The following is a 12,771-nucleotide window of genomic DNA, read 5'->3' on the forward strand; positions in this document are numbered from 1 at the left end:
TACACACAAAATTCCTTGCAGCTTTGCAGCATGGTGTCTTTATATATGAAGAAACACTGTCTGAAGAAAACTCTGCAAGTTTAAATTAAGGGTAGAGTAAGAGGAGGAGGAATTAAAAAAGCCTTGGGTGGCATGGTTTAGTGTGAGGTGTCCCTGCCCATGGCAGGGGGTTTGGAACTAGGTGATCTTAAGGTCCTTTCCAACCCTAACTGTTCTATGATTCTAAGAAAAGAGGGTCTTGATGGAAAGGGCTTAATTCCCATACAACTTACAGATTTGTTTGCTTTCATGCTTGCGTGGTTGTTACTTGTCTTTCTGACACACACGCAACTAAGAACCGAATCAACTTTAGAAATTCCAATGGACAGAATGATTAGGTTAGAGTTTAAAATGAAAATTTTAGCTTGGATGCATGAGGTGCTAATGCACGGTATTAGCACTCATTGCTTATGTTGTCATTTAAAAAAAGGCCAGTTGAATTCCTTTGTTGCCATATGCATAAGACAGTGGTTTGGGAGTTTTATCAGTTTATCATGGAGAAGAGGTTGGTTTTAGGTTACTTCAGTTAGCAGAGAAGTCACTCATCCAGAGTAAACATGGCTTTTCGGTAATGGGCTTGGCATCAACTTTTGGACATTGACAGCAACGGGAAAGCAGTTCTTGCAACACTTGGTAAGATACTTGAGAAACTGATTCCTAGGTTTGCATAATATTTAGTATAAAATGGAGTGGATTTTGGGTTTGGTTGGGTGTTTTTTTTGTTGTTTTTTGTTTTGTTCTAGCAATATAGTGTGCCAACAAAAAAACACACCTTGATTTGGTATTTGCAGAGCTCAGTTTAAGTACAAAATAAGTCATGATGTAGACTGCTATACTGCAGAAAAAATGCTGTCTCAGATGTCATTTTCCATGTTTCTTTAATCAGAGTAGATTACTGTGGGAAATAGCAGCCAATTACATTGTTTCTAGCCTATTACATGATCTCTGATTTTTTTTAATAAAAAGATCAGTCCTGGGGGTGTGATGCGCCTGCTTCTAATTCAGCTGTTTTTTCTGAACTGTAAGGCATAGCGTTGATGGTATGAGTTCTGTCCATGCCTGTGAGCCTGCAGGGGGAGGTTTGCTGCTAATTTTTATTAGAGGGGATCTGATAAGTGTCTGTAGTGATTAGGGAGTAAACCAGGAATATGGGAAAATCCTCAGATTAAGGTTTAAGGACTTAAAAATGAAACATCCTAGAAAAAGAGGGGGAAATGGAGAGTCACAGTAGAGAACATGTAGAAAAAGGGTGTAATTGCATGAGTACCACCATGCCCATTTCCTTGGATGATCTCATTCAGAGCAATAGGAAGGAATTAGTTTCAACATGCAACCCATTTTTTTATGAGATCATGAGAGAAGCTTCATGTGCAGAGCCTGAAACAGCTATTGAAGAAACAGAACGAAAATATGCCATGACATCATTGCTTCTAAAATCAGCCTTCTTGCCTTTGATAAAGCCCATGTTTTTTTGTTCTCTGACTGTGACTTTCCTATTGAGTAAGCCCAAAGCTCATTCTTCAGTTATTTTTCTGATGACTCACGGGGTGTTTTAGTGAGGCTGCCCCAAGTTAGCAGCAAGTGTTGGTTCACCCTTAGGGTGGTATCTGCTAAACTCTGGTATTAATTCTCTGTAATGTAAGGCAGTGTGGACATATTTATCATTTGACAACCCCCCTTCCCTATATAAGGTATAGGAAAAATTTTGGGCTTCCATAAGGCTGAGCAACCTGCCTTCTGTCACAGAGTACCTGCATCATAATCTGTGTTCTCTGGAGGAGTGCATTTCTAAGCAGTTGCTAGGAAATGAGTTTTTTTTAAGTTCCTTCCTGAGTCCAATTTCTTGACATATTTTATTTGAGAGATCACAAAGGAGGATCTTTTAGAAGGGCAGCTGCTACTTAAAGACACATGCTTAGAAAGGACAATGAGTTTAGACAGCGATATTCATCTATTGTTCTGCTAACTGTTAAGCACTTCTCTCTCTGGAATCATACCCCAGTTATCCTGTTCCTGTGAATATGAAATGACTGAATCAATCTGAGGAGGTCAAGACGCCTTTCATATCTAAAACTTTGTAATCTTTTGTTAGCTTAGAAGACCAAAACTTCTGAAGTTCCTGAGATGGCTTTAGAGACATGTGGAAACTGTTTGAGTTGTCTGTTGATACCTCTTGCACTTTGGAGTATTGTTGTTAACATCCTATTATACTTCCCTAATGGGAAAGCTTTGCATGCCGCCAGTTACCAGCTTCCCAACTACGTGTGGTATTTTGAAGGGATCTGTTTCTCAGGTGTGATGGTAAGTGTTGATTCTATGAATTTTTAATAAATTGCATCCTACTGCAAGTAATGTTGGGTTCCTGTACAGCAATATAATTGTGCTTTTAAAGAGAGTATTGATTACTTTCACAAAAACACTGCAGGCAGGAAAGACTTGATCAAACTGAAATAAATGTGAATATCCTGAATGACATGCTGTGTATACTATTTAATTTCATGTAAGTGGTTTTGCAGTTTTGATTGTTTTTTCTGCTGGCTTTTTGTTTATGTGTCATTTATGTTTGTATTGTGGAGGCAGGCACTGTGTTGATTTAATCTTCTGTGGAGGCTGAGTTAGAACTCTTTTACCAAAACAAAATGTAACAAAACCTAAAAAAGCTTCTCATAAATGTTTAGATGTTTTTAAGAGCTGTGTGCAGTCCGGCATTTAGAGGACTGGATGCAGTTCACAATGTATCAAGTGCCGCCAAGTGCCACTGTTGTTAGGCAAAATGCGTAAGATTATCTCACTGTGATGGGCATATTGGGATTTTCTCCATTACATTTGTAATATTCTCATCTGCAGTAATGTACTAACACAGATTTGCCCACTGCTCGTACTGTTTGCTGTGTTCATAAAGAACTCTAGGCTCAGGGACAGAAAGTAGGTATGTAATAAAAGTGCATAAGTAAGGTGGTTTTATGAAGGTGCTGAACTGGGAGAGTTATTAAAATGTGGGATACTCTTTTGAAATTCTGTATTCTTAAAAGAAAAACCTTATCTTTTCTAGTGAAAAGTACCTGGCAGAGAATTTGAACAGAAAAAGTGTAGTTGAAAATTTGGGAAAACGTTAACTGTGACAGTGACATTCATATTTTGAAGCGTTTTTACCCTTTAAAATATAAACAGAGCGTAACAGATGCAGTCCCTGTCTTCCATAGGTGGACACTTTGGCTTAGTATCTCCAGTCATTTCACTGACCTTATAATGTCCCCTTACAGATCCTTCTGCTGGCGGTAATTCTAATAATACTGGAGTGTAGTGTGTTCTATCGGTGCTGCCAGAGTGAGAGCTGTAACAAAACCTACAGGGTGAGTCTGTGTTTTATTTTTGTGCATATCTTCAGCATTATTTCTGAGTGCCTTCCTGTTCTTGTGTTTCCAGCACATCCTTTTGCCTTCTCCACGGCAGTGTTTCTACTTCCTTTTACAGAGAAGGATTCGAAGTTGGATTGAGAGGTCACAGGAATTGTAGCTCCTTCCTTCTGATACATAAGCAGGATGAAATAAAACTAAAAAAACCCCAAAAGAAAACAAAAAACCCCTCAAAAAAACCCTTGTAAAATAAAATTACAGCATAGAAGGCCTGAGAACTTCAATGAAATGCCCCAGTTAAACAGCTTCATCCCCTCGCTTATATTTGGAAGTTATTTTTTCCAGTAATGACTCGATATACACTGTCTGGGATGCAAACATATTTAGTGCGTGATTGTGTTCCTCTCACATTTTGGGGAACAGTTGTGAAACAATGCAAGTTAAAAAACCCCAAACACCCCAGAAACAAACAGCAAAATAATATTTATCTGAGAGTTGTAAGACTGTCTTAAACTCTGTCAATCTTTATGTGTGTATGTTTACTGTTCTTTACCTGGTATTTTTCTTTCTGAATTTTGAAGACTGGGGAAATCAAGTGTGAAATTCAGCCTCAAGGAAGTAGCTAGGCAGGCTGAACGACTGTTTGCTGTGGACACTGTCCCCACACAATAATTATTTTTTTTCCCTCTTCAGAGTTTTATATCAATTGTGCTGGCCCTGCTTGGAGTTGCTTTCTCTGGGTATAGTTGCATCATTTTTACCTTGGGGCTGATCCAAGGCCCCTTCTGCAATTCAACAGATGGATGGGATTATATCTTCAAAGACACTGCTGGAGGGTAAGAAACATCAGTGTAAATCTCTGGAAGAAACTGTTTATCAAAACAATAGTCAGTCAAATTCTCTTGGAGTTTTGTACAAAATGGCATAGTCTCTTGAACACAAGACCTGTATTGGTGAGTGAGGTTTTTCAACTTGTTGAATGAATACCAGAACCTTCAAAGAAAGGTATGCGCTTCCTTGTAAGGAAAGATTAAATGTAAGAATCTTTGTACTGATCAGAACTGGAGGTCCATCTGGGTAAGTGTCCTTTATCTGGTGATGGTTACAATCACATACAGTGAAAAAATGTAAGATAAGAGTGACTGTAGATGGATACTTTCTCAGTATATTCCCATGAATTCTTCAAGTTTTCGAATCAAGGATTATAGATGCCACTTTTATATTTAATAACTCAGTAAATTTCTCTTGAACTCCTAAAACCCAGTGAACTCTGTGGTTTGATCCGTGGTAGTTTTAGCATAAAGCTGCTATATCTCATAAAACACCGAAGTAAGGTAGACAAAGCATTGTATGTGTCCCAGCCTCTAACAGGCATGAAAGGTTGATTCAGATTGGTAACCTGAGACTGCTTTTGCAAGATTTTATGTTCTCCAGTTAAAAGGTCAGAATTTTATAAGGCTTGAATATTTCAAGTCATATAATGCCAAGGTCTTCCAGCTGCATTTGAACGTGCTGAGGATTGAATTTGTCGGAGGATCGCAAACAAGTTCCTTCAGCATCCAACAGGGTAGTTCCTAAACTGTGGCCTTCTCTGACGTGAGTCAGCTTTGTTTTAGAACAGTGAAATGTATCCTGCAATGCATCACCACCACTGCCATTCCCATTTGGAAATACCAAAAGGAGAACTTGAGTTCAACATAAAGGGCCAGATGATGAATCTCCAGAATCACTCCAGATTTCCCTAAAGCATTTCAGTTATGAATGTTTAGGAAAAAAAGCAACTGACACTGAGCCAGTGAGTCTAAGGTTTTGCAATTAACCTTCAGGCTATAGCATGTCTCGGTTAAAAGGGCACATGTCTGTTGTCCACATTATTATCCTCAAGGATGCAAAGCATGGTTCTAGAACAACTGGAAATTGCACATGGTGACATCTCAGCTCTGCTGTTTAGGCTGCTTGTGCTGGTTAGATTGGTACTGTTGGGTGTTCCTGCTCTCTGCGTGGAACTGATGTCAGCTGGCCTTCAGAGAAAGATGAAATTAAATCAGTGAAAGGAAAATTCCCATTTTAGACTTGGCTTCTGCCATTTGAAAAAATGTGTCTTTCTAACACTTGGGTGTCTAACAGGGAAACTACTGAAGCAGATGTATTTGAGGAAAATAAGTGTTATGCAGCTGAGTTTGATAAACTTAGGCAGGAGTTATGCTGGTCTAAAGAAAGACTAGAGGCTGGCTCCTAAACGTCAAACATATAAAGCCCAATATGGGTTTTATATAGATTATAGATGAAATACATGTATTTAAATTGAATTACACTCACTGCATTTAATTTACTTCACATTGCTGTTTCTCTAATAGGTACCTCACAGATTACACGGCTTGGTCTCGGTGCACTGAACCTGCTAACATAGTGGAGTGGAATATCATCTTACTCTCTATTCTGATTGCTCTTAGTGGACTGCAGTTGATCATCTGTTTTCTCAAAGTGGCTGCTGAGTTGAAACGGACACTCTGTGGAACCTACTCTGTTTTTGTCCAGGTAACAAAATACCAGAGGTGATTTCTTCAGCCATCTTCAAGTCTGTTTAGCTTCAGCAATTTCTCTCAGTTGAGGATCTACCCTTTTGGTTTATGCATTCTTTATGCTGCCATGTTTTTTTACCAGAGGATATGTACTGATAAGAAATCTAATGTGTTTAATTCATCCACTAATTCCTTGTGTTATACAGGGATTGGTGGCTGCTCACTCTGACATTTAAGGCTAGGACTGAGAAGGAAAAATGTGGCTGGCAATTCAGTGCTGATGCTGAATCTGTTACTGCTATGTCAGCAGAGGCTTCTGAGTACCTTTCTTCTAGGTACAATGTGTTCAACCTTCTTATCACTGTGTGAGTTTCACAGCAAATGGAAGAAAGATGCAAGAGGCAATATGTAGCAGTCGTGATATGGACATAAATTTTTACTATGTGTTCAGTAGGTTATTGAAACAATAACTGAGAAGGCTCTGCTTGGGGCAGAAGAATTAGTTGAACCCCAGAGCTCAAGTGACTGATCCTGCTCACCTGCACACTGGTGTGAAGTAGTGTAGTTTAGTGTGGCATTCACTTTCCCTAGCTGTGGAGGTAGGATCAAATTAGACATCCCTGTCCATCTCTACTGGGATCAAGGAGCCCTCAGGATCTCTATGTCACTAACAATCTCAGTGATAACAGCACAAACAAGAGATACTTCTAATTAGAAAAAGCAGCAACCCTCAGTAGCATGTGTGTGCACCCCCCCCCCCCCCCCCACATGTATATGTACACATGCATACACATACCAACAACAGGGTTAGTTCTATCACGTAAGTGAGAAATGTTGGGAGAGCAGAGCAAGTAGGTTGGCAGTGCCTCTGCAGCATGAAGCCTCCTGAGCAGTGCTGGTCAGCCAGGGCAGAGGAACTGCCGGTGCCCTGGAGGCCTTTGGGCAGGCAGATAATGGAGCCTTCTTGTAGGAATTTACTGTAACAGCAACCTACATAAGGTCAAGGCCTGAAGCAGTTTCTCTCAAAACATTCTTTTGCCAGTGAAAGAGCCTCCTCAGCCTGGGATCCAGCCCAGCTTCCGGAAAAGTCAAAAGCAATATTGTCAGTTTATCCCCAAGCCCAGAGTAGGGTCACTTCTGGGGGTCTGATTGTGTTGGATTTCCATTGGATGTGGATGTTGGAATAGTCAAACAACTTAATCTGAGAAAAAGAGGGCAATCACTTCCTTTTTTATTTGCAGGCTGGGATTCTCTGAAAATGACAAGGAAATCTTCACTGCTTCTCCCTCATCTCTCAGAAAAAAAGAGTTCTCCAACATTTATGATGGTAGATATGAGTGCTGCAAAGACAGTGAAACCCTTGTCTCAAATCTTCGTGTCTCAAGCCTCTGTAGCTTAGATGAAGTTCTTTGAACTGACATCTACATTTTCCTGATTGTTTTCTAACCTGTTCAGTTGTCCCTGGCGGAGACTCTTCATTATTTTTTACCCTCCAGCTTGTTCTGGCAGTAGAGAGGTTTGAATACCATGGATCTGCTTTTATATGAATTTTTTTTTTTATATTTTTTTAATGAACTGCTGTAAAACTGCTATAGAACTGCTTTTATTCTCCCCGTCTTTGTTTAGAACACAGGAATAGTTGTTCCAAAAAGGTCTGATAATAAATTTTAGTTACAGACTGATCATGATGAAGGGCAGCAGCTAATCCTGCTCATTCTGTCTTGGAAGTTCTTAACTGCACAGAGCAATTACTAGGAAAAGTCTATCAAGTCTTCCTGTGGAAGGGCTTTTAGAGCAGCAACCGGACCTGATTGAAAGATTAGATACACAGCTTTGAAGTCAGCCGTTCTAGTTAGGTCACAGTAATAGCTGCACTGTGTTTCTTTCTGTTTTATACTTGGAGGCAAACTTTTCTTTTTTTAGTCAATTATTATGTGACTTGAGGGAATATATAAGGGAACTTTGTAAGCACCCATTGCTAACTTATTAATACTCTTCTAAATACCCTGACTTTGCTGCAATGGAGGGCTAATATTCTCGACAATAATAATCAGATGAAAAAGAATAGTCAATTTTAAATTAGCAGCTAAAAAGTATTTTTTATTTTTTCAAAGAAGGATTGTTTAATTCCCAGTGGAAATTTGGGAATTTACAATAAGGTGGATGTTCGGCTCATTTGCAGCTGCATGGGCAACAGTTTGGCTGTATTCAATACTCTGGTTATCAGAGAATGAACACCCAGATGAAAGCAAAATATGTACTTCAGACTTGAGGTAATGCACGTATCTCTTACACCAGAACTAGTGGTATTCAGCTATGTCAACATCCAATATAAAATGCTGCTAGCACTGCAAACTGTACAGTAAGTAGCAGCTATGGGTAAGATATTTAGAAAAAAAAATAGAATATATCAGTCTTTTTTTTTTTTTTTTCAAGACAAAACTCATATTTTGCCTTGATATTCCTTTACCAGATTGTTTTGAAAAGCTGATTTCTTCCTGTAGGATTTGAAAAATGCATTTAAAGTTTTAATTGCTTAGTTACTATTAAGTTGCAAGAAGTAATGAAGAAATTAATGATGTTTAAGAATGGAGCTAGTCTTTTGAGAATGATATTTAACAATAGAGCTAGTTCAAGGTGGCATGGGTATTCAGAGATGCATGGTAAAAAGGCAGGATTAGAAAACGGGGACTGTTTGTATCTTCACATTTGTTTTTCTCTAGGCTTAAATATAAATCATATCACCAATCTACTTAAATGATAATCCCACATTTTTATGGACTTGTGGATATTTTTGCGGACAGAAGGAAAGGAAGGAAAACTTAACAACCAACCCATACTCCTACCAAACATCTTGGAGAATCTTGCTATTTTCATGCCTGCAAACTATGGAGCTGTTTGTTTCGAAGATGTTAGAAATATTTGAAAAAAATTTTGGTTATTTGGTTGAAAAATAGTTTGTGTTGGGTAGATACTCAAAGCAGAAAATCCCTACAACTGCTAAATGTTCCTAAAGTGAATGGTGCTGTTTCATTGAAAAACGGTATTCTATTCAGACTCCAGCTCAGCCACGGGGAAAATAGAGGCTTATCTTTAGTCAGACAGGGTCTACTGAGAGAGATGTTGCTATGCTGGATGAGAAAAATTAAATACTTTAAAGTTACACTGGAAACTTAACTCTTTTCTTGCTCCTGTATATGTCCTTTCTTCTTTTCGGTATCTTCTGACTCTGCTTATGTAAAGTCTTGAGCTTGGCAGATGAAGGACACACAGAGCAGTATCTCCTTTGACAGCTTTTTCCATATTAATATTATTAGTGGCTGTATGTAACAATTGACAGGGCTTGGCTGTCTTTAGTTCATTCTTGTTTTCTTTTTTGTTTTTTCGTTTGTGTGTATTGCCTTGTGAATTTACATTTCTGCCCTATCAGAGACTGGTATCTCCTATTTTAGTGGCTTAAATCAAATAAAAGGTGTGTAATTTAGTTCTTGTTGGACATATTGATTCTGCAGCCCTCTTCATCCATAATCTGTATATTGGCATCTTCATTTCCATAGCCAAACTCAAATGTGACTTGGCAGCTCACCTTTTAAATGGCCAGCTTATTAATTTGAAATTGATGGTAAGAATACTAAAGGCTAACAGTGGGTTGCATTTGCAAATTTAACAACTTGTCTCACACAGGGCTTTTGGATGTAAAGCAAATTTAAACTTGATCTAACGAATTTAAAACCTTAGTCAACCCTAAATAAGGTGTCTGTAAGAAGAGGTACTTCAAACTGTACCTTGTTGCAAAGAAAGATCCCTGTAAGGAATATTAACTGACTTGAAATCTAGACATAACAGGCAACTGTGGTAGTGGTGTTTAAGACAACGTGACCATCTGGCTCTCCAGCTGCAGAAAAGAGACCTCACCCTGACAACAGGAGAAGGAAGCAGGCTGCAGAGCCAGGACAAAGCTCACTCCATGCTAGCATACAAGAAATGCTTTTTTTGAAGAAGTGTTCCTGAACTTGAATGCATGTGCTGCTTGTTAAATAAAATATCCTGGGCACACCTGGAACAAAGCTGCAGGTTTGATGTTACAAACTTCACTAAGTAAGGAGTTAATATGGAAATCTAGAAGTTAAGAGTTTCATCAGTATTTGTTCCTTACAGCCTGTGCATTTTGCTAGAGTATTAAGATGCTATGTCTACAATGGGAATATCATTCATTTAAAACACTGCAACTGGAAATAGCTTTAGAGACTTGATTTTGACCACAAATAATTATGAGCTGAGATTTGCAGTAAAATACTGTGGAGCCCCAAACACACCTTTGCATGTTGGGGTATTATTATTCCTTGTGCAGGTGAAAGTGAGTCTCACTGAAGTATAGTTTCCTGATTCTTCACATGTTGGATGGAAGTGTTTTCCCATATCGAAAAGGAATGGGGTGGCAGAGGACAAATGAAGCTGCTCAGAAAGTTTACAGTTTACCTGCAAATTTTTGCAGGAGGTCAGAACAGCAGAATGGGCAGCAGACTATATTCAGATTAGAGAATTATGAAACTGGGGGGTTTCAGTTTAGTCTGGGAGCTTCTGTTAAGACTTTTTTATCAGAATATTCCATGTTTGCTTGTGTTTTGGTTTGTTTGTTTCTTTTTGTTTGATTGTTTGTTTCATCAAGGAACATTTTTGAAGCAAAAGATCAGCTTTATATTTTCAAAGCAAACTTCCAGAACAGTCATTGCATTCTCAGCATCCTCAGTATGAGAAATTGAGGTACTGTGGTTTAAAACAATAAGGGGATATTCATGACACCAAACTGCAGACTCATAATTTGACCAATTAAATTAGGTGCTTAGTCTTTTTAGGCCCTGTTTACCAGAGAGCAATACTTAGCCTGTATTGCTTGGTCACCACTGTCAGCCTTTTGAGTTCCTTAAGAGAAAAATGCTGGGGAAAGGCACAAAAGTATCTTAAAAGTTTGGGTGAGACACAATTAAAAGCTGTAATGGAAAAATCTTGCCTGTCAGAAGTTTTTGTTTATCTTTAAATAAAACCAACGTGCAGTTCTGCAAATCAAGAAAAAGTAATTCAGAGGAGTCAAAGGACTTAGGCAAAGAAATGCTTATGGTTTTACCCTCAAATAAATACGGAGATTTCAAGGATACTGCCTGTGTGAGGTTTGGTGGGGTTTTTTTCTCTTCCTCAGTCTGATGGAAATTAAAAATAAAGCAAATAGCCCACATATACAGGAACAACTCTGTTTGCTGAGTATTAAGGAATGACTTTGAATGTAAGTAGTATAAGAAGGTAAACGTTTCCTCATTTTTACCTGTAGTTAATTTACAGATGGGGCATACGCAACCTGTACAAGCTGATCTTTCCACTGAACCACTGACCTCCATTCTTGGCAAAGAAAAAAAAATCCCTGCAGAAGTTATTTTGAGCATGTGATGCCAACCTGGGAAACTCCAGAATTTCATCACAGATTTGGTCAGATTTCAAAAACTTGGCTTTAGCTACAGTCATTTAGACAGAAGCAGAATCATCCATTTAATGCAGATGTGTAGAAGGTTCCAAAAGGTGAGATTATGAACTTCAGTTTTCTCGCAGTGCCTGAATTTTTTTTATCTCAGTAGTGATTTAGAGTTCCCAAGCAACTGAAGATATATCGATATTTCATAGAAGTCTTTACAGTTGGCAAGTTTACAGGTGGCTTTGTATGTCTAAAGCATACACCCATGATGTAATGGATGTATGCTTGGAAAAAAAAAAATGCAACCGCAAACTTCAGTTGGGTGGGTTTTGTGTGTCCTATATTTAAGGTTCAATTTTGTTCTTATTTCTCAATGAGACTTACAGATACAAAATATTTACAGAACTTAAATAAGCAAAAGTATAGCTGCCTGTGCTGGTTAATCCATTTAGATAATGGTAACAGTTAAAGGTTATCTGGAGCTTTATACGTCTATTATGCTTTTAATCATTGAGGAATGTGACTTACCCTGTCTGGTGATAGACTAGGAGGAAGATAACATAGGGAGCTAATTTTGTGGAATTTCTGAGCCTCATTTCCATTTGGACAATACTGAAACTGCTTGGAAATGAGATGCAAACATCCCCCACCTCCACTGGTGACCAGCCGGTCCTTTTCATCTTTAGCCGTATGTGCCACACTTTGTGTTAAAATTGCATTTCTAAGGGAACCTTGGATAAACAAGATAAGCAGAGCTTATCCATGGATACATCAGCTCTGCTCTGATACCAGTGACCTAATCCTCTCTTATCTGTGTTGTACCAGTTTAGCAATTGCTGTGCAGAGGGGAAGAAACGGCAGTCTGTAGATTAAGAACCAGCAAGGAAAATAGGCAGCAGACAGTGTGCATCTACAGGGCCTGCCCTGCATCCAGTTATGTCAGCGTACAAGCAGATAGATACATGAGGAGAAACAGGTGTCATTAGAGATTTTCACAATGCACTCAAAAAGTTGTGTTCTTGTGCTGCACATCATCGAAATAATTTCAGGAGTAGTATGCAAACTATAGAGTGATAAAGATTGTGAGGAATGTAATTAGGCTTAAGTACGTAAAGTCATTTAAATGTACTGTACTTTCAGTTCAGCTCCAAGATTTATAGTCCGGTAACAGTCTAAATGGTAATTTGTGTGGTAGTAGCTTGGCAGAAATTGAAAAAAGATTATCGGAACTCACAAGATTACCAGAATCTTTTGTTTACTCTTGACACACAGAGACATTGTGCAACAGTTTCTTGTGTTCAGCAAAGCAAACAGGAGCAGAGAGTGGGGGGAGGCAAGGAGGGTGGTGGGTGGGAAAGACAAGACCATATAAAGGGAAATTGCATGTGCC

General features: G+C 38.7%; 1 protein-coding gene across 1 annotated transcript; it reads left to right on the top strand.

The window, feature by feature from the left end:
- Positions 1 to 1,835: 1,835 nt before the first annotated feature.
- On the top strand, positions 1,836 to 7,225 carry TM4SF18 (transmembrane 4 L six family member 18). Its single transcript, XM_065674818.1, has 5 exons — positions 1,836 to 2,340; positions 3,303 to 3,392; positions 4,089 to 4,231; positions 5,753 to 5,933; positions 7,159 to 7,225. Exons 1-5 carry the CDS (start codon positions 2,164 to 2,166, stop codon positions 7,171 to 7,173), a joined length of 606 nt encoding a protein of 201 aa, XP_065530890.1. The 5' UTR covers positions 1,836 to 2,163; the 3' UTR covers positions 7,174 to 7,225.
- The last annotated feature ends 5,546 nt before the right edge of the window (positions 7,226 to 12,771 follow it).

Source organism: Lathamus discolor, chromosome 3 (genome assembly GCF_037157495.1).
Source record: "Lathamus discolor isolate bLatDis1 chromosome 3, bLatDis1.hap1, whole genome shotgun sequence".
Classification (NCBI taxonomy): Eukaryota; Metazoa; Chordata; class Aves; order Psittaciformes; family Psittacidae; genus Lathamus; species Lathamus discolor.